Genomic DNA, 22,058 nt, shown 5'->3' on the forward strand with positions numbered 1-22,058 from the left:
TTCAACATATACTAACATTCTCTAAACAGATGACTTTCTGGTTTTTGTATTAACGCATGGGTTCGAGTTTAAGCTTAACTTGTACGGATAATTCAATCATTCACAGTGGTGGATTGTTCTTGCCTTATGAGCACTTTACGCAGGACTTAAACACCCGCATCGTGACGCACTTCCACTACACGGCATGGCCGCACGGCAAAATGCCAGCGTGCACTGACTCGCTGGAGTCGTTCATCACAGCGGTCCGCGCCTACAGCCCTGACGACACTCATCCAATCATGGTCCACAGCAGGTATTCCTGAGCTCCCAAGTTTTTCAAGGCAAATATCGTCTTTTGCTGCAAGTAGTGTGGAAACCACTAGCCGTTGTGGATGTTTCTGCACAACAGTTTAGATAACGTTCATGAAATCGGACATAAGTTGCATGCAGGTGTGTGAATAAAATCTTTCTGTGCAATAGCCCTAGTGAAAGGCAACTGTGATTAATGGTGCTACATTTACACACTACCGAGAAAGAGAAAGAGAAGAAGAAAAGGAGGGACAGAGAGGACAACCAGACGCACTCGTTGGGTTTGCTACCGTACAATATAGGTGAAAAGGGGTTAAGAGCTTAGGAAAGGAAGCTGAGAGAACGCTGAGGGTGCCGCTTCAGCCATAGGTGCGCATCGAGACCACTCTAGGTCATTGAGGTATCTGGAGGTCTCAGATTGAAGGACTGCTTCGCAGCATGAGATTTTGCCTCAGAGCTGACAAAAAAAGCAAGTATATAATTTGTGCGAAGGGTCAATGTATGACGACTCCATTGCTTTCTAACGAGGTATTATGATGGCTGAATCTGAGCGAAAATTTCGCCCGGAAAATCATTGAATTTATGCAGAAATAGCGGCTTCATACATAAAATATTATAAAGCACTAGCAATCCTTATGAAGCACACTCTCACTGATGCTTTCGCTTAGGCGAACTATACACTTCAGCGTATCATTTCATGCGGGAAGAAATAGTTGTAGGGCTATATAAGTAAAAGCTCTCTTCAGGCACAAAGTAGGTTCGTCGCGTACGCGATCAGTACTACTGCTTGGCTGTTCGGGCCATCTGGGCTTCATCTCAGCATGTTTCTCTCGCGAACAATCAATAGAGCAACATTTCAACACCTTCTACGTTTTGCACAGTACTGTAGTCATCATTGCCAGTGTCAACCCTTCTTTAATAACAAACTTTACATACAACTTGTTGTCTCCATATGCTTAGAGCGTCGTTCTTTGAGTGAGCAATACACGCTTCAATTTCAGGTTCGGTGCTGGCAGAACTGGAACATTTATCCTCATAGACAGCACAATCTCTCAGTCTGAGGCAGAAGGGGAAGTGGATTGTTTGAGACAGCTTCATTCTATGCGGCACAGCAGGATGAACATGGTGGAAACTCAGGTAACGTTCTGCATGATTCGTGTTGTGAACAACGAGATAATGGACTGCTCATTTTATTCCTGTAATTATTCCTTTTAAAAGCTATTTTTGTTGCCACAAGTGCCGTACCGTTGGAAGGCATTTCATTTTATGCAACCTCCTTCCATATGACATTCTTTGACAAAATTAAGGTAAGCAATTAAGCATATTGCAAGGTTCCTATAGCAGTTGATGCAGCGCTGAGATTGGTTGCGAGGCAATCAGAAAGAGGAAATTTTTTATAATGAAAGGCAAAGGTGGCATGGTGTGCAGGCAGCAGATCAGCAGATCCAACGTGCCCTGTTGGAACGCATGTTCACCGAATTCCCCGAAGAGCTCTGCAATGTAGTGCACGTTTGAGGGTTGAAAGAGGCAAGCTGGCTCTCTGCGCCCTGTGTATGGGGTACCCGACCTCCCCTTGGAGGCGCAGATGCGACCGTCCACGCGGTTGCCAGGCTTCGAAATGCATGTGCAACGTGAGGCTACCTCCTCCGGTGTCATTTTTTATCCCGTCTAATTGGGGCTTTCCGCGTTGCGGCCCCCTCGCCTTCTCCACCAGCGGCGAATGACCCGCCTGCGCTGGATCTCTTCGCGCCTCCACCTCCAAGTGCTGTGTTCGAAATAGTGTAAGACATCGCTCCTAGATGGCGCCGCCGTCCCGCAGCCGAGTTCAAGTATTTCTACAGGAAAAACATTGACTCACAGTGGAGGAAAATAACTAGGAAGTTTAGCAGCAAGTATGCGAGGGATATCGTCAGCAACACGGCAACAAACAACGTCAAACGCAAAGAGAAGCTGAGGCAATCTCATGGCTCGCGTCAATGGAAAAGGAACCTGCTAAGAGCAAATACCTCAAAGCAAAAAAAAACAAATTAGGAAAGAAACTATTAATGATAACTCAACGAGAAAATACTTTTAGAAGCGAGATCAGCATGCTTTATAACGCCTAGTTATAAAAGCAGGTACACCAAGGACGAGTAAGCATGTGCTTGCTGCGGTAAAGAAGCGAAACGATGGAACATGTTTTGTAAGAATATGAAGGTATCTATCAATCTGCCGGTTTAAACTCCTCTGTACTCCTTGAAGCGCTTGAGTTCAGGAATAGCAGCAAGAAAGTAAACATGTCCGCTAAAGAGATTAGTAAGGGGCGATTGGGGGTTTAGCGGCAGAAAAGTGAGAAGACCACAAACAACGTACAAGAGAAGTTTCCAATAATCGTTCAGAAAGTTTTCTTATGAGAATTGTTTGTGTGTGTGTTTTTTAAGACAGGTAGGACTTTAGGCAAAATAAGAACAAGAGCTTGGTGGCGCAACCCGCTGCCCGGTTTCAAAGGTGAGGCTCATAGCATCCATCCATCCACCCGGGTGTGCGATATTCGGTGATAACGCACGAGCAGCAGCACCAACACCCGCTGGCGGCAGCCACGTTCATGAAAGTTCACCACTCACAGCAGTGAATCGAAGCCCCATTTGTTCAAAAATTGTAGCATCACCCGGATAGCTTGCTTCATTGATATCATTCCAATGGACCACAAATATTCACAGTACATCCGATGGACGTTTACCGCCGGGCGTTTGGACAGCCACCAGAGATCCCCACAAATCCAGATGACATACGGCGGATATCTGAGGGACCGTCCCGTGCAAAAAAAAAGCGCGTTCGATCGGACGTCCTGTGTGCGCCACTCTCGGACATTCGAACGTCCGTCGGGCATTCAAAATAGACGTTTTTTACTAAATATCCGAACAATTTCCGCTGGATAAAACAATCTGGACATGGACATCCCGGGGATATTTGTGGACAATGTGAACATTGATTACAGGAACATTCATGGAATATCCAGAGGACGTTCAGGATAAATCCGGAATTCACACCTTGTTTTGTTTTGTTGGTGTGTCACCTTGCTCATACTGCGGCTTTTTCAATGCTTGAGAAGCTGTACTCTACCCGAAAACCAATGTACCAGTTATACACACCATGCTGCACTTGCTTTACTGTGCAATACATCCACAAATAAGCGCCCACAAAGCAACTGGGACCTGGCAAAGGTGAAAACATACATGGACACAACGTCCACGGCAGAAGCATATGTTGCAAACTGGCACATAAACATATTTAATGTAAGTTCCATTGGGTACACAGGCATCAGCAATGTATATGTGCCGTTCCGAATGCACCGAATAAGCCGAAATGTTCACAACAAAAGGCATTGTGTATCAACTACAATATTTATCCCAGTTATTGTAGATATTAGGCTGCATCAATGTGAAATCAAATGACGCATATAGGCCTTTTAATAATATTTGCTCAGCTTTGAGGCATAGACTTGCACATAAACTGCAGAAACTTCGGATCATTATTTAAAAAGCATACTGTAAGAACGCACTTGTGTGCTTGGCACAGCAGAACATAACCTCTGCCTGAACACGTTAAAGAAAAGCCCATAAGAACCCACAAAAAATTGAAAATCACAAGAAATGCCAGAACGAGTATATGTTAACTTTAACAGGATCAATACAGAGGCATAGAAGAGAAATTATATATGCGTCTTAAAGTGTCCTCAACACAAAGAAAAATTCTAATTGTCAACGCAGTGATGTAAACAGGTTTGATGAAGGATGATTACTAGGATAAGCTGACTTCATCGGTATCTAAAATGCAATATTACAAATATAACTAAACGAACAGTACAAGAGAGCAACAAATATCGGGCACAATGACTATGCACACTTTTTTCCCCAAAGGCACAAAATGTCATCCCCGCAGGGGCCTCTGCGTCAGCAGGCGTTTGATGTGTTGCGACACCACGTACCCGAGCACACAAGGGTTGGACCCCCCCCCCCCCCCCCCGCGTCTAACCGTGCGCGGCTTAGCCATGTCCGGGGCAAAGGGGATCCTGGGGGTTGAGCCAATGCCGGGTGTTTGGACATTTAAGGCGCCCCGGCGGAGGCAACACACCTCTTTGGCCTCTGCTTCACGTAGACGGCACCCCCGGACTGACCCACCTCGGGGAAATTGGTAGTCGCCTTTTCCTGTCTCTCTCTCCCTCCAGCCTTCGTCTTTCTCTCGCTTTTCATTTTTCCTGCCTTCTCCTAGCTTCTGCTTACTTCCAATTTTTCCAGGCAGCAAGGGTTAACCTTGTGTGAATAGCCAAGCTAGGTTATCTCATATTTGGTTATAGTGATAACGTACAGCTGGCGTTTACAGGACCTGTTTTTTACAGTCCCTGTAGCGTCCCCTTGTAGGGCTCCACGGTGGGTGGGTGGCGTTATTGCCGGAAATTAAATTCTCCTATGGCTAAGTCCTTCCCACCCCTCCTTGATGTCCCTCAGAAAAGAGTGTGCACCGAAGATGTATTCAAGTTCTTGCCCAACTTGCCATGATTTCACGTCATTCACTCGGAAGAGTCAGATACACAAGTACGCACAATCTCCCCATTTCTAGTTTAAAAGTCTTTAACTGAGGCTCTTGGTCCAGATTACAAGGCAACAAGGATGGCAAGTGGAGATCTCCTCTTGGAGCTCCAGGATCTGAAACAATTTGAAAAGTTACCCAGTCTCGTGTCATTTAGGGACGTTCAAGTGACAGTGACTCCGCACCGCACTATGAACACTACCCGCGGCGTTGTCTCAGACGAGGATTTGCTTCGGCTGACAGACGCAGAGCTCTTGGAGGGCTTTAGTGAGCAGAATGTAGTCAATGTGAAAACAATAAAAATGAGGTGGGATGGTAAAGAGATTGCGACCAAACACCTAATACTCACCTTCAATTCGAGTGTTTTACCCGAGTCAATCGAGGCCGGATACATAAAGCTCCGTGTTAGGCCTTACGTGCCCAATCCACTCTGATGTTTCAAATGCCAGCACTTCGGCCACATTTCGCAGAGCTGCCGGGGCCGCCAAACATGTGCGAAATGCATTGCCCTCGAAAACACCACTGAAGCTTGTGCGAACGCTCTCCACTGCGTAAACTGATGGGTAGCACGCCGCGTACTCGCGGTCGTGCCCATCCTGGAAAAAAGAAAAGGAAATTGTTACAATCAAAGTCATGGAAAACATAAGTTTCAAGGAGGCACACAGGCGGGTTTCATACCTGCCCAAGAAAACCTGTGCCGATGTGACACGTCAGGGGGCAGCGACAACGGCTTCCGGCGGCTGGCCGACCCACAGGCAGTGAGTCGGCAGTTACGCCATCTGCCCCCGCGGCGGTTGCAGGTAGCGCTGCTACGCCCACCCAGCAGACGGGGCCATCGACCCCGAAGGTGGGCGCAGCCGAGGCTACGCCAACCTCCCCGGCCCCTTCCAGCGCTGGCAACAGCCGGAGCAGTCAAATCCCACAGGAAGCCCCATCGACCTCCGGACTGGTGGGCGCAGGGGTCTTGCCCTCAAAGGCGGGACTCTCTCTGGTAACTTCTCGCTCGCAAGAGCACGTGTCTGGCGCCTCACAAGAGGCAATGGGCACTACACCTATTCCTACGACGCGCCAAGCGCCTAAGGAGCGGCGAGGCTCCCTCGAACGCTTCAGAAAGGGAAAAACCCCGGTTACAGGGCCTCGAAAGAGCTCTATAATCTAATCTCTGAAATTTCTGTAATTAATACTTGTTTCTGTACACACAGCACCTATTTACTACCAACATGGATACACAGCTAATTCAATGGAACGTCAGAGGTCTGCTTAAAAACCTTGATGATGTGCAAGAACTCATCCACAAACACAATCCAAAAGTGCTGTGTTTACAGGAAACACACTTAAAATCAAAGCACACAAACTTTCTCCGACAGTATATAACTTTTCGCAAAGATCGTGATGATGCTGTCGCGTCATCGGGCGGTGTCGCCATTGCTATCCATAAGAGCATTGCGTGTCAACCTTTACAGCTACAAACGCCTCTTGAAGCAGTGGCGGTTCGAGCTGTTCTCCTAAACAAACTCATCACCATTAGCTCTCTTTACATACCCCCACATTACAAATTAACGAAACATGAATTTCAATCCTTTATAGATCAATTACCAGAACCTTATGCTGTTCTGGGTGATTTCAATGCGCACAGCTGCCAGTGGGGCGACCCTCGTATAGATGCGCCAGGTCGCCTTCTTGAACAGTTCCTCTTTTCTTCTGATGCGTGCCTACTGAATAAGAAGGAACCCACATATTCCTGTCTTGCAAACAGAACCTTTTCCTCAATTTATATATCAGCATAGTTTCCCCGTCTCTCCTGCCTGAACTCGAATGGGAAGTTATGAACAATCCTTACGGGAGCGACCACTTCCCAATACTGCAGATAACATATTGTTACCGGGTTAAAAACACTCAGACGTATATTTACAAGATATTTACAATAATTGCAGCAGCTGACAACATGTTAGGCAGCGCGCGGAGTCCAGAGCGTCATCTTCTTCCGACCACGATTAAAACATTTTCTTCGTCAGGCTGTCACATGACCCCCGGTGGCTGAAGCACCGGCTCGGTGCTGGTTAGGAGGCGGGCGAATGATACAACTTAAGGCGCGCGACGTGGACCTCGTCGGAGCGTTGCTGAGTTACGGTTCGCTCAAGAGGGGTTATTTCGTATGTGACGTCAGTTACTTGAAGCAAGACACGGTACGGGCCAGAGTAGCGTGAAAGTAACTTCTCCGAGAGGCCAACGCGTCGCGACGGCGACCAAAGGAGAACCAGGGTGCCCGTTGTGTAATGGACGTCACGATGGTGGGCGTCATATAAGCGCCGCTGATTGTCCTGCGACTCCACAAGTCGACGTCGGGCAATATAGCGTGCTTCTTGTGCTTTAAGTATGGCTTCACGGGCGTACTCGGATGTGGAATTCAGTCTAGCAGGCAGAACGGTGTCGAAAGGTAGTGTAGGGTCACGGCCAAACAAGAGGAGGAATGGAGATTAGCCTGCGGTATCATGGCGAGACGAATTATAGGCGAAAGTAACGAACGGCAGCGCAACGTCCCAGTCGCGATGGTCTGCGGAGACACACACGGACCGCATGTCAGTAAGGGTGCGGTTAAGGCGCTCGGTTAGACCGTTCGTTTGTAGATGGTAAGCAGTAGCAAGTTTGTGTTTAGTCGCGCACGAATGTAGAATGTCATTCACAACTTTAGAAAGAAAGCAACGGCCTCGGTCGGTGAGGAGCTGTCGAGGGGCGCCGTGGTGAAGGATGACGTTCTCTAGGGGAAGTCGGCGACATCGGTTGCGCAGCTTGTCGAAAGAGCCCGTGTGATTGCATATCGGGTGTCGTAATCTGTTGCTACATCAATCCACTTGTTTCCCGAAGCAGACGTAGGAAAAGGGCCTAAAAGATCAACACCTACACGGAAGAATGGTTCTGATGGTACATCAAGTGGTTGAAGGCGACCAGCAGGGAGTGTGGTCGGCTTTTTGCGTCGTTGACAAAGGTCACACGTAGCGACATAACGGCAGACGTCACGGTACAGACCAGGTCAAAAGAAGCGCCGACGAACGCGGTCATAAGTCCGTGACACGCCAAGGTGACCTGCAGTCGGTACATCATGAAGCTGGGCGAGAAGTCTGACGCAGATGCTCAGGCACAACGAAGAGTCGGGCAGGGCCGTCCGGGCGCATGTTAGAGCGGTACAATATACCATCTTGGAGTTCGAACACCATCGAAGGGAAGGATCGGGCGTCGTTGAAGTGAGCCGTTGAATAAGGTCTTGTAAGGAGGCGTCCCGACGTTGTTCGGCTCCAATATCGCAAAAAGCAGCCAGAGAGAGAACGGTGACAGGTATGCCGGCCGCAGAAACGTCAGGAGGGTCGACAGGATGGCGCGACAAGCAGTCCGCATCTTGATGTAACCGGCCGGTCTTGTACACAACTGAATAGTTATATTCTTGAAGGCGCAGAGCCCAGCGGCCAAGGCGCCCTGAAGAATCTTTGAGGGACGAAAGCCACCACAGAGCGTGGTGATCAGTGATGACTGTGAATTCGTGGCCGTACAAGTAAGGGCGGAATTTACCCGCTGCACAAACGAGAGCCAGACACTCGCGTTCAGTGATGGAATAATTGCGCTCAGCAGAGGAAAGAAGGCCGCTGGCGTAGGCAATAACACGTTCTCGCCCTTGTTGTTTCTGTGCCAAGATGGCTCCAATACTATGGCCACTGTCTTCGGTACGGACTTCTATTGGAGCTGACGCGTCAAAGTGAGCGAGAATGGGCGGGGACGTAAGCAGCCCAATCAGCTCGGTGAAAGCACCAGCTTGTTCAGGGCCCCAAATGAAGGCAGCGTCTTTCTTGAGGAGCTGATTGAGAGGGCGCGCAGCGTTCGCAAAATTTCGGACAAACCGACGGAAGTAAGAGCAAAGGCCCAAGAAACTGCGAACATCCTTGGCACATGTTGGCACGGGAAAGTCTTTCACTGCCCGTATTTCACCGTGATCAAGGCGTACACCGGAAGAATCGACGATGTACCCGAGCACAGAGATTTCCTGACGACCGAAGTGGCACTTGGACGAATTTAGTTGTAGCCCCGCCTGACGAAAAACAGATAGGATTGTTGATAGGCGTTCGAGGTGTGTCGCAAAAGTCGGCGAAAATACGATCACGTCGTCCAGGTAACAGAGGCAGATGGACCACTTCAAACCGTGTAGAAGGGCGCCCATCATTCGTTCAAATGTGGCCGGGGCATTACATAAACCGAAAGGCATCACTTTGAACTGATACAGGCCATCGGGAGTAATAAAAGCTGTCTTCTCGCGGTCCATGTCATCGACGGCAATTGGCCAGTAGCCGGAGCGAAGGTCGATGGACGAAAAATATTGTGCTCTATGCAGGCAATCCAGGGCATCGTCAATGCGTGGTAGCGGATAGACGTCTTTCTTTGTGACCTTGTTGAGGTGTCGATAATCGACGTAATATCGCCAACTCGGTTCTTTCCTTTTAACTAGTACAACAGGCGATGCCCATGGGCTGCAAGAAGGTTCTATAAGCATCTTGTCAACTTCATGTTGGATGATATGTCGCTCAGTAGGCGATACGCGGTAGGGTCACCGATGGATCGGGCTCGCATCACCGGTGTTCATACGATGTTTTATGAGAGATGTTTGTCCTAGGGGGCGCTCTCCAAGGTCAAATATGTCCCGGTATGAGGCAAGCAGGCAACGTAGTTCTTGAGCATACTGGGGCGGAAGATCGAGAACAATCATTTTTGTCAGGGCATTCAAGTCTGAAGGGACAGGGGGCGAAGCAACAGTTGAACACGAGGAGCTGTCACAAGTTAAAGCCGAAATGTGGTAGTCTCTGGCTGACGTTATTTGCGCAAAGGATATTCCGCGCGGGAGTACTTGTGTACAGAGTCCAAAGTTCACAAGCGGAAGGCAGGACGTGTTGTCCGAAATAATAATGACGGTGTGAGGAAAAGCGACGTTATGCGAGAGCAGGACATCCGGATTAAGGGATACGATGTAGTCACCGTCTGGTACAGGTGGAACGGGAGAGACACCTATGTAAGTAACGGCACGGTGAGGGAGGCGACTATGCTCTGTGGAACATAGCCGTATCGGAGCACTATCGGGAGGGTCAATAGCAGCAGGTAGAGCGACTTGCACAGCACCAGCAGAACAGTCTATCAAAGCGGAATGCGTAGACAGAAAGTCAAGGCCCAGGATGAGGTCGTGAGGGCAGTGCTCTAGACCATAAAATAAAACAGAAGTATGATGTCCGTTGACACTCACGCGAGCCGGACACATGCCAATAACGGCTGGTGTTCCACCGTCGGCGACTTGGACCACAGGCGACGAAGCAGGAGTGAGGACTTCCTTGAGACGATTCCGAAGCTGAGCATTCATCACTGATACGTGCGCGCCAGTGTCAATCAAAGCCGTAACATGTACACCATCCACGTTCGCTTCAATGAGGTTCCGATGTGTGGGCAAGGTCAGAAGAGGATTTTTGCGTCGGGGCGGTTTGTCAGCATAACCTCCAGGTGCTGCACACGTTAGTTTTCCGGAAGGGTGCGCCGGAAGGAGCTAGGGGACGGTGATCGGCGAGATGGGAGCGACCGGGGGTAGCGGCGACGTGGTGAAAGAGAGCGGCTAGAATGGGTAGGCAGAGAAGTGTGGCCAGAATTTACTGGCTGCGTTGGCGGGGGGAACCGAGGAGCAGCATGAGGGCCGTGGGATGGGTGGTAGGACCAGGGGGTCGAATTCCACGAAGACCGGCAGTGACGTGAAATATGGCCGATACGGCCACAAGTGAAGCATATAGGCCTGTCGTCTGGAGTACGCCATTCGGTCGGGTTGCGATACCGGGTTGGGGCATTCAGGCTGCGGGTGCGTATGATATTGCTGGAAGGAGCGTAGTCAAGCCGATTAACTGAGCAGACGTTGGTCAAGCCAACGTTGGCCAATTCTCGGCGCACGACGGACTGTATCAATGAGACGGTCGCCTGGCAATTGTCAGGGCCATGGGTTGGGGTCGTGACAGGAGATGCGGCTTCTATTTCACGTTGGATGACACGGAGGATGTCATCAGAGCGGTTGGGTGTGGGCGGACTGCGGAGGTCTTCGCAGGTGGACGTAGCAGCCGTGTTGGGAAGGCGGGGAAATGGCTGGGCAATGCGGCGACTCTTGGCTTCTTCAAACCACCGGCATTCGGTAATGATGGCTTGCACAGTGGAAGAATTCTTGAAGACAAGGAGATGGAAGGCATCATCTGCTATGTCCTTAATTACATGTGCAACCTTATCAGGTTCGGACAGCTTCGGATCCACTTTGCGGCACAGAGCGAGTACGTCCTGGATGTACGTGAGGTAGGATTCAGAGCACGTCTGGACACACGACGCGAGGTCTTTTTGGGCGGCGCGCTGACGTCCAACAGGCTTGCCAAACAGATCTTTGAGCTTCTGTTTACAAATGTCCCAGCTGGTAAGTTCCTCCTCGTGGGTCTGAAACCACACGCGTGCCGTGCCCTCGAGGTAAAATATCACATTAGCGGGCATGATAGTCTGGTCCCAGAGGTTGCTGGCGCTCACCCGCTCATATAGTTGAAGCCAGACTTCAACAACAGTGTCGTCGGTGCCAGGGAAGGTTCCTGGGTCTCGGGGTTGTGCTAGAATGATGGTGGGCGTCGGTGCCGACGGGCTCGAAGCATCCTCACCTTGAGCTGGCATTGTAGATGCAGCCAAGGAGCGCCCGCTGCGTAAATCCGTCTTGATAATTATCCCGCAACCTCGGCCAAAAATGTTGCGGGGTTAAAAACAGTCAGACGTATGTTTACAAGATATTTACAATAATTGCAGCAGATGACAACATGGTAGACAGCGCGCGAAGTCCAGAGCGTCGTCTTCTTCCGACCATGATTAAAACATCTTCGTCAGCGTGTCACAATATAAAGAAAACGAATATCTACCACAGGCTCCTAGGTGAAAGATCGATACAGCCGACTGGGAGAAATTCTGAACTCCCACTAGTATCTCATGGAACGACATGTCTTCTTTAGGAATTGATGCTGGTGTGCAGTATCTTACAGCCTTCATTATAGATGCTGCATCTAAATGCATATCTGAAGAAAGTGGCTCGGCATGCAGACGGCGTGTCCTGTGGTGGAACGACAAATGTAGTATCGCTCGTAAAAAACAGAACAAAGCGTGGGGGCTGCTACGCGCTTCTCCCACTGCAGAGAATCTTGTCAACTTTAAGAAAGTAAAGTCCTAAGGGAGGAGAACCCGCCGATAGGCCAGGAAACAAAGTTGGCAGAAGTTTTTATCGAGTATTAACTCGCTTACAGACGAGGCCAAAGCCTGGAACAGGGTTAATATGATTAGAGGGCGGCAAATATATTCACTCCCTCTGGTAAACGCACAGGGCGATACACTGCAAGATCAGGTAGACTCACTTGGGGAGCACTTTGAGAGCGTGTCAAATTCGAACCATTATTCGCTATCCTTTCTGAAATATAAACAAATAAAAGAATGTAAGCCATTCATACGAAAATGTCCACAGAATGAACCGTACAACTGTACTTTTAGTATTGCCGAGTTGAGAGCTGCCTTCAGCTCATGCAAGAGCTCTGCACCAGGATCTGACAGAATCATGTATGAAATGATCAAAAACCTCCACAATAACACCCAAGTTACACTACTCACAATTTTCAATATCATTTGGGCTACAGGATACCTTCCAACTGCATGGAAAGAAGCCATTATGGTTCCTGTTTTGAAACAAGGCAAAGATCCTTCCTCATTGGCAAGTTACCGCCCGATCGCCCTCACAAGTTGCCTTTGTAAAATATTTGAAAAAATGATTAATCGGCGACTCATTCATTTCCTTGAAATTAGCAAAATGCTTGATTCCTATCAGTGCAGCTTCTGAGAAGGGCGCTCCACAACTGATCATCTTTTACGTATTGAAGGAAATATCCGGGACGCATTTATACATAAACAGTTCTTCTTATCAATATTTCTCGATATGGAAAAGGCGTATGACACAACGTGGCGTTACGGAATCTTAAGAGACTTGTCAGGAAAGGGCATCCATGGTAATATGCTAAAATTTATAAAGCTACCAGTTTAATCGTACCTTCCGGGTAAAAGTCGGCAATGTACTTTCACGTCATTTTACGCAAGAAATGGGTGTACCCCAAGGAGGCGTGCTCAGCTGCACGCTCTTTATCGTGAAGATGGACACGCTTTGTGTGCCATTACCCCCGGCCATCTTTCATTCTGTCTACGTGGACGACATTCAAATAGCTTTCAAATCCTGTAACCTCGCAGTGTGCGAGAGACAGGTACAGCAAGGCCTGAACAAAGTGTCAAAGTGGGCAGACAAAAATGGATTTCAGATCAATCCTAACAAAAGTTCTTGTGTTCTTTTTACAAGAAAGAGAGGCCTTATCCCAGATCCTTGCTTAGAACTGTGTGGACAACGTATACCTGTAAAAAAGAACACAAACTTCTAGGTGTTATACTTGACTGTAGACTCACTTTCGTCCCCCACATTAACCATATTAACGAAAAATGTCTAAAAACAATGAACATAATGAAACTTCTATCCCAGAATACATGGGGTAGTGACAGGAAGAGTTTAATGAAACTCTACAAGAGCCTCATTCGATCACGATTGAATTATGGTGCCGTGATTTATGACTCTGCCGCCCCGAGCGCGCTAAAGATGCTAGACCCAGTCCACCATCTAGGAATCCGACTGGCCACTGGCGCTTTCAGAACAAGTTCCATTGAAAGTTTATATTGTCACGAAAAGACAATTAAAGATGTACCCGGCGTCGGCGAGACAGACAGTTGTACAAGATGGCGTACACAAAACTCAAGCTGGTGTCCTCAGCCTCTGCTTCTTCTTCTTTTGCGCCCACCTCGTGCCGAGCGCGCGTTCAAGTCACTTCTTTTTCAGCGCTGGCGCGTGACAACTAGCGGCATTATCCCCCCGCCAAAAGAAAAGCATCGACCCGATGCTTACTAAACTACGATGCGTACTAAAAGAAAGTGGAAGTGTGGTAGTCGTATGAGATCAGTTGGCGCCGCCTGAACGCGCGAAATACGGTTTGAGGCGAACAACATGCACTATCTCTGAGTGGTGCTGTCGACGCCGAGGCGACGCGGCACCGTCGGGAATGACCTCATAGTTCACCTCACTAACGCGGCGTATCACTTTGTACGGTCCAAAGTATCCACTCAGCAGCTTCTCAGACAACCCCTGGCGACGAATTGGAGTCCACACCCAGACTTGGTCACCTGGCTGGTATTCGACTTGCCGATGTCGAAGGTTGTAGCGTCGCGCGTCTGCACTCTGCTGCGTCGTGATGTGTATGCGCGCGAGTTGACGAGCTTCCTCGGCGTGTTGTGTAGGTTGCTCGGCGTCGGAAGTAAGTGATGCGTCGGTGTCGTGCGGGAGCATTGCGTCTAGCGTGGTCTGGACCTCGCGCCCGTAGATAAGACGGAACGGTGTGAAGCGTGTTGTTTCCTGAATGGCGGTGTTGTACGCGAAGGTAACGTACGGAAGGACTTGATCCCATGTTTTATGGTGGACGTCTACATACATAGACAGCATGTCAGCAATGGTTTTGTTTAGCCGTTCCGTCAGTCCGTTGGTCTGCGGATGATAGGCAGTGGCCTTGCGATGCTGCGTGCAGCTCAGCTCGAATATGTCCTCTATCAGTTGGGCCGTAAAGGCAGTTCCTCGGTCGGTGATGACATGTGATGGGGCGCCATGTCTTAGGACTATCTGATCGATAAAGAACTGGGACTCTTCGTAGGCGGTGGCACGTTGTACAGCTTTCGCCTCGGCGTAGCGTGTTAGATAGTCTGTAGCGACTATAATCCACTTGTTTCCGCTGGCTGACAAGGGAAAGGGTCCCAGAAGATCCATACCGATTTGATCAAACGGCGCGCTAGGTGGTGCGATGGGTTGCAGTAACACCCCGGGCTTCAAAGACGGCGATTTCCTGCGTTGACATTCACGGCAGCTTTGGACGTAACGCTTCACCGTGGGAGAAAGTCGGGGCCAGTAGTACGTCTGGCGTACTCTTGCAAGAGTGCGTGAAAATCCCAAGTGTCCAGACGTGGGCTCATCATGGCAGGCTAGGAGAATGTCATCACGGAGGGTGGCAGGTACGACCAATAGATACTCTTTGTCGCTAGCACTCGAGTTTTTCTTGTAGAGGACGCCCTTTCGGAGGCAGAAGGTCGAGAGACTGCGAGAAAGGTATCGTGGAAGTGTAACATTCTTGCCTTCTAGGTGATCGATGAGAGGGCGTATGTCGGCGTCCTCGCGCTGTCGTGTGATCAGGTCAGAAGCGGTGAGGGCCCCAAGGAATGCGCCGTCTTCGTCCATGTCCTTATCGGAAGTTTTGACGGGAGCGCGCGACAACGCGTCAGCATCTTCGTGTTTGCGGCCCGATTTGTATACGATGGTAACATCGAACTCCTGCAGACGGAGACTCCATCGAGCAAGTCGCCCGGACGGGTCTCGTAGGTTGGCTAGCCAACACAAGGAATGGTGGTCTGTCACCACGTTGAAAGGGCGACCGTAGATATAAGGCCGAAATTTCATGATGGCCCACACAACCGCTAGACACTCTTTCTCGGAAGTGGAGTAGTTAATTTCGGCACGTGAAAGGGTGCGACTGGCGTAAGCGATCACTCGCTCGACGCCTTCCTGGTGTTGAACGAGAACAGCGCCAAGGCCGATGTTGCTTGCGTCGGTATGCACCTCGGTGTCAGCGTCCTCGTCAAAGTGAGCGAGAACGGGTGATTCCTGCAGGCGCTGCCGTAACTCGGTGAAAGCTGCGTCCTGCTCATCCGTCCAAACGAAGGGTGTGTCTTCTCGCGTGAGGCGTATGAGTGGTTCGGCGATCCGGGAGAAATTTGCGATGAAGCGCCGATAGTACGCACACAGACCGAGAAAGCGGCGTACTGCTTTCTTGTCACGAGGAGTCGGAAAAGCAGCAACAGCAGATGTTTTGTCTGGGTCAGGCTGGACACCGTCGGCGTTCACGACATGACCGAGAAACTTCAACTCTTCGTAACCGAAGTGACACTTTTCTGGCTTTAGTGTGAGATTAGCGGAGTGGAGCGCCTCAAGTACCGCCTCTAAACGCTTCAGATGTTCTTCGAAGGTCGCCGCAAATACGACGACGTCATCTAAGTATACTAAACAACTGTGCCACTTGAGACCCGTAAGAACAGTGTCCATCATTCTCTGGAATGTGGCCGGTGCAGAACACAGGCCGAATGGAAGTACTTTAAATTCGTACAGTCCATCCGGGGTAACAAAGGCAGTTTTTTCGCGATCTCGTTCGTCAACTTCGATTTGCCAATATCCACTCTTCAAATCTATTGATGAAAAATACTTGGTTCGCCGCAGCCGATCTAACGAATCATCGATCCGCGGAAGCGGATAAACGTCTTTTTTTGTGACGTTATTCAACTTTCTATAGTCAACACAGAACCTAAGCGTTCCGTCTTTCTTTTTGACAAGGACCACCGGCGACGACCAAGGGCTTTGGGATGGTTGTATGACGTCATCGTCAAGCATTTCTTTCACTTGTGCATTAATCACGTTGCGTTCTTTTGCCGATACGCGATAAGGCAGTTGTCGTATGGGACGAGAATCGTCGTACGTGATTATTCGGTGTCTCGTGATGGGCGTCTGGCGTACCTTAGAAGTAGATGCGAAGCACTCCTTGAACCGAAGTAGTAACTCACGCAGCGCTTCTTGCTTTTCCTCCGAAAGGTCTGAATTGATGTCGATGTTGCTGAGTGTGTGAGCTGGGTTGTCCTTTGTCATAGGCGCAAAGCATACAGCAACGTCTGCTAAGGGCTCAGCAAAAGCGATAGTAGTACGACGAAACAGGTGCCGATGTTCCTGGCTGAAGTTCGTCACGAGGAGCGCAGAATGCCCACCTCGAAGCATAATGAGACTGCGGGCTGCACAGACACCATGAGTCAGCATAAGGGAGGAATTGCCCTCTGCAACAGCTTCGCCGTCACGCAGATCGTCGCATACGACCGCTACCAGGACACTTGCGCGTGATGGTAAAGTTACACTGTCGGCGTAAACCCGAAGCGCGTTACGTCGGCAATTGTCGCGGCTGTTCGCTGCTCTCTCTGTCGAAAAAGTCACTGTGCGTGCCCGGAGGTCTATAACGGCACCATACTCTCGCAGAAAGTCGACGCCCAAGATGAGGTCTCGAGAGCAATCGCGGAGTATAAGGCAGCTGGCTGGAAACGTGGACCCACGAATTTGTACTCTGACCGTGCACATGCCCAACGGTGTTACGATATGCCCGCCAGCAGTACGAATTTGCGTTCCAGACCAAGGCGTGATAACTTTTCTAAGTTCCGTCGCTAGTTTTCCGCACAAGATCGAATAGTCGGCACCCGTATCCAGTAACGCACTAACGTGGCGGCCGTCGAGCACAACAGGTATGTCTAGCGAGAGTCTGTCGCTGAGTTCGGCTGCTGTCGTCGCTGAATCGTGCTGAATAGACCGTGCTTGCGTCGATGGGAGGTCTTCGGAAGGGCGATTATCAGCGGCCTCGCCCCCGAAGGTCGCTGTTCTTAGTTTTCCTGGCGAGGGCTTGGCGATCGTCCCTGCGCTGCCATTGGAGGGCTTCTAGGAGCTGGGGAAGATCGCCTGGGGGACGGCGAGCGCGACTGCCGCCGCGGGAACAGTGGCATACCCTGCTGGTTCAAGTACTCTTCAATCGCCCTAGGCCTTTCGCCATATCTGGGCCTTGGTGAATCCGCGGCGAAACCTTGCAGTCCAAGGCGGCGGTATGGGCATTCGCGGTATACGTGACCGGCCTCTCCACAGTGATAGCACAGAGGCCTTCTGTCCGGGGTACGCCAGACGTCAGATTTCCTTTCGAGCGGGCGCCGATCCTCCATACGTTGGATCGGTTGCACTGATGGGAGCGGCGGGACGTATGACGCGGCGTAAGACGTGGCGGGGATGAAATGGGTCGGAGCGCGGACAGGGACTCGCCCCAAAACTTCCGCATATGACGGCCGCTGCAACTGTGCTGTCACAGGCGGCGCATTGCTGCTTGGGACGGGACCTTGGATCGCTTGCTGCACTTCACTTCTCACGAGGGCAGAAATGGAACCCAGCGTGGGCTGAGGCGGGCAGCTGAGCCGTTGAAGCTCCTCACGAACCACAGAGCGGATAAGGTCTCGGAAAACGTCCAGGTTTCCAAAGGCAACCGCGTCCGTTAGTGAAGCAGCATTCGCGTGCCTGTCATAGGTAGCTGAGCGCTGGTCCGAACGTGAAGCAGCGTTCATTTGCCTTTCATAGAAGGCTGAGCGATGGTGCAGCATCTTTTCCATCGTGGTGGCTTCGGTTAAGAATTCACCCACGGTCTTCGGCGGGCTTCGAACCAGGCCAGCAAATAGCTGTTCTTTAACTCCCCAACTCCCCGCATTAGATGGCTTAGCTTCTTTTCTTCTGACATGGTAGGGTCCACCCGACGGAAGAGGCGCGTCATATCCTCTACGTACGACGTCACGCTCTCATTCGGCAGATGAATGCGGGATTGGAGCGCCCGTTCGGCTCGTTCGCGGCGATCAGCATTGGTGTATGTTTCCAGCAAGGCACGGCGGAAGTCGAGCCACGATTTCAGGAGCCCTTCTCGGTTCTCGTACCAAGTGCGAGCACCGTCCTCCAAGCTGAAGTACACGTTTCTCAGCTTCGCCGCGTCGCTCCATTCGTTTATCTCAGCAACGCGCTCAAACTGGGCTAACCAGTCTTCAACATCCTCGAAGACATCCCCGTGGAACACTTTCGGTACTCTGAGATTCTGGAGCAGGTACTGAGTTGCCATTGTGGCCGTACCTTGCATAATGGTCGATGGAGACGTCGATGTTCCTTCCATACTGGTCCGTGGGGGCGTCGATGTTGTTACGGAGAGGTGATCAAGCTCCGGAGGTAATCCTCGGATTCTCCTGCTGGCCCGGTGAACAGGGGTGTCCACTAGTATAGGGCTGGTACTCCGGCTGCCAGGAGGAGTTTGTGGCATCGGATGAACCGTACCCAGCACCTCCACCAGTTTTGTCACGAAAAGACAATTAAAGATGTACCCGGCGTCGGCGAGACAGACAGTTGTACAAGATGGCGTACACAAAACTCAAGCTGGCGTCCTCAGCCTCTGCTTCTTCTTCTTTTGCGCCCACCTCGTGCCGAGCGCGCGTTCAAGTCACTTCTATTTCAGCGCTGGCGCGTGACAACTAGCGGCAATATGTAGCATCAGATGAGTGGTCACTTCATCTGCAGAGAACATACATCAGCCGAACATATTTTCTGGAAGTCCACCCTAATCCTCAACATCCGTGTTTTAATACCGTTAACGATATGACATATGCGACACTCCTTCGCAATCGTCCCTCCGTAAGACAGCCTTTCTCGCTGCGTGTGAGGGAGCTTAGTGATGAATTGCACGTCCCACTCCTCGAGCTTTGCCTAATGCATCCAGCCAAGCTGCTACCTCCCTGGGAGTGGCAGCTGATACAATGTGATGTATCATTCCTACAAATTACAAACCACGCTCCAGAGATTGAAATCCAAATGCATTTCCGGGAACTCCAGTACAAACACTCCTGCATGGAGTTCTACACATACGCATCGAAGTCACACGACGGGGTGTCCTATGCAGCCGTCGGTCCATCCTTCTCAGAAACCGATGCACTGCATCCGGAAACTAGTATCTTTACGTCTGAGGGTCTACGGACTGTTGTCGGCTGTAAAGCATATAAAGAAATCAAAACTCCAGAAATCAGTTATTTATACTGACTCCCTTAGTGTTGTGAAGGCCTTGATGTCATTCTGTAACCACAAAAATTCAGTAATTAATGAACTCTATTCCGTCCTATGTAAAGCATATATATCTTATCAACATGTGTTTATATGCTGAGTGCCTGGACATAGGGGTATCGAGGGTAACGTTCTAGCGGACCAGATGGCCACATCAATTTCATTGCATGCAGTTAATCCTACTGCTTCGGTCCCTGTCACAGACCTGAAGCCTTTCTTAAGAAGGAAACTGCGAAACTACTGGCAACGCTTGTGGGACCTGGAAACAAATAATAAGCAGCACGTAATAAAGCCACAATTAGGTTTCTGGCCTCCTATAACAAAATCACGCCGGATGTCCTATTCTGTCGTCTAAGAATAGGACACATATTTGACACATACAACTTTTTACTCGCTGGAAACGAGCCTCCAACCTGTGGTAGATGCGGGGAGAGGCTGACCGTCCTCCACGTCCTCCTGAAGTGTCGGAAAGCCGAATCTGAAAGAAAGAAACCTTTTCCCTTAGCATACCGGCACCACATCCCCCTTCATCCTGTTATGTTACTCGGTGCAGAACCACTCTTTGATACCAACGCTGTCCTAGGTTTCCTGAAAATTGTTGTGCTACATGTTATTAGCCCAATTAGTTCGTAGCGCCTCCTCTCTTCAGAGGATGCCGCTGTGATGATTATTTTGAATAGCACATGCCTCTAGGCCCTTGTGTTTCAAGGGCTCTGGCGAGGCAGTAGTGCTCTAATCAATTTAACATCTCGCATATTTTATATAATGCATCATTCTTTCTTAATGCATTTTAGTGATCATAGTACACGTCATTAATCATTGCCATAATTTTATTACGTGTACATTTTATGCAATTTACACCAACTCTTTTAGGCCTCTTTACAGCCCCGTCACATTAGGTTCACAGAACCCATCAGAAATCTACATATTCATTACCACTAGCATGGCGCTCTTTGGCCATACCTGGCCCTTGCGCCAATAAACCTCAAACATCATCATCTTCACAAAATGTCATATTTGCAACTACAGCAATGCGCATTATACCTCTGTCACACAAGCACGCAAAAACTCTTTTACCTAAGCGGTCCTTTACCGAGTTGAAAGACCTCTAATTAAAAGGAGTTGCGCTGCAGACACACGGCGCGGGCGATCTCCTTTTATCGTTTCCTTCCGAACACGCTATGGAAAGCATGGCGCTAGATTCTGAAACAAAACCAGTTAGAATAAACCAACGTATTTCAATATAGAAATTAGAAACGTACTATAATATGCTTGTTTTAGTGAATTTAGATACAGTTTATTCGAAAAGGTTAAATTAAAGAAGATTTAATAAGGTAGCTTCAAGAGTCTTCGCAGAAGTAGCAAATTTTACATGTTCGTCTAGCAACCTTGGGCCACTGTTTACATCGGAGTCAACATGGAGGTCGAGAATATGGGGGACTGCACGGACACGAAGGAAAAAGTCGAAATAGCATGCATTTTGGCAAGGATTCTTGCTGCAGAGAGCGAAGCAGACGCCGCAAAGGCAGTCAAAGACCGTATTAAGCGGCAGTTGCTACTCAACGGGTGTACATTTTATGCCTTGGCGCTTCCCACGAGAGTCTGCAACCGATCGACGTGGGCTTTCATCCGCCACGAAAAGTGGTTCGAGGAGACTGTGCCTCACCTCGGTGGCCACAACTTCAAGCAGTCGTTTCGAGTGAACCCCTCAACGTTCCGGTTTCTCGTGGAAAGTCTGCGCCATGTGCTCGAAAAACAAGTTACCAACATGCGTGACCCGATCACTGCGGAAAAGCGTGTCGCCATTGGCCTCTACAAATTGTGCTCTTCTGCCGAAGATAGAACTGTGGCAAACCTCTTCGGCGTTGGGCGCTCATCCGTCAACGTCATTTACAGAGAGTTTTGCGCAGCTGTTGTCTCTGTGCTCGAAAGTGACTGGATCAGAATGATTACTGAAGAGGAAATGCCTAGGCACATCCAAGAGTTCGAAGCCGTGTGCGATTTCCCTCAAGCTGTCGGTGCCCTTGATGGCTGCCATTTCCCTATTTCGCCTCCAAAGAAGTACGCCACCGACTACTACAACTACAAGGGTTGGTAAGTGGCCACGATTTAACTTATTTCATGTAAGTGTTCTGTTTGGGCCCATTTTTATAGTAGTAAAAAAAAGTAACTGACTGACCCATATTTTATTGCTAAGTAAAATGTTATTCAATTTTACCAGCAGCTCTTAAGAAAACGCGTAATTTGGTTCGCAGTCTTGCAGTGTTTAGCAGCGACAATTTTAATGCGACGACGAAAAGAGTTCTCCGCAGGACTGCAACTCCTATACGATGTA

General features: G+C 49.6%; 1 protein-coding gene across 2 annotated transcripts in view; it reads left to right on the forward strand.

The window, feature by feature from the left end:
- The window catches only part of LOC142560907 (receptor-type tyrosine-protein phosphatase mu-like), a 101,480-nt gene that overhangs the window by 24,621 nt on the left and 54,801 nt on the right, over positions 1-22,058 (forward strand). For both annotated transcript variants that reach the window (XM_075673321.1, XM_075673322.1), the window contains exons 4-5: positions 144-292; positions 1,290-1,425. In XM_075673321.1, coding sequence (XP_075529436.1) covers positions 144-292; positions 1,290-1,425 — 285 coding nt within the window. The remainder of the gene's footprint in view (positions 1-143; positions 293-1,289; positions 1,426-22,058) is intronic.

The sequence above is a fragment of the Dermacentor variabilis genome, chromosome 10, assembly GCF_050947875.1.
Source record: "Dermacentor variabilis isolate Ectoservices chromosome 10, ASM5094787v1, whole genome shotgun sequence".
Classification (NCBI taxonomy): domain Eukaryota; kingdom Metazoa; phylum Arthropoda; class Arachnida; order Ixodida; family Ixodidae; genus Dermacentor; species Dermacentor variabilis.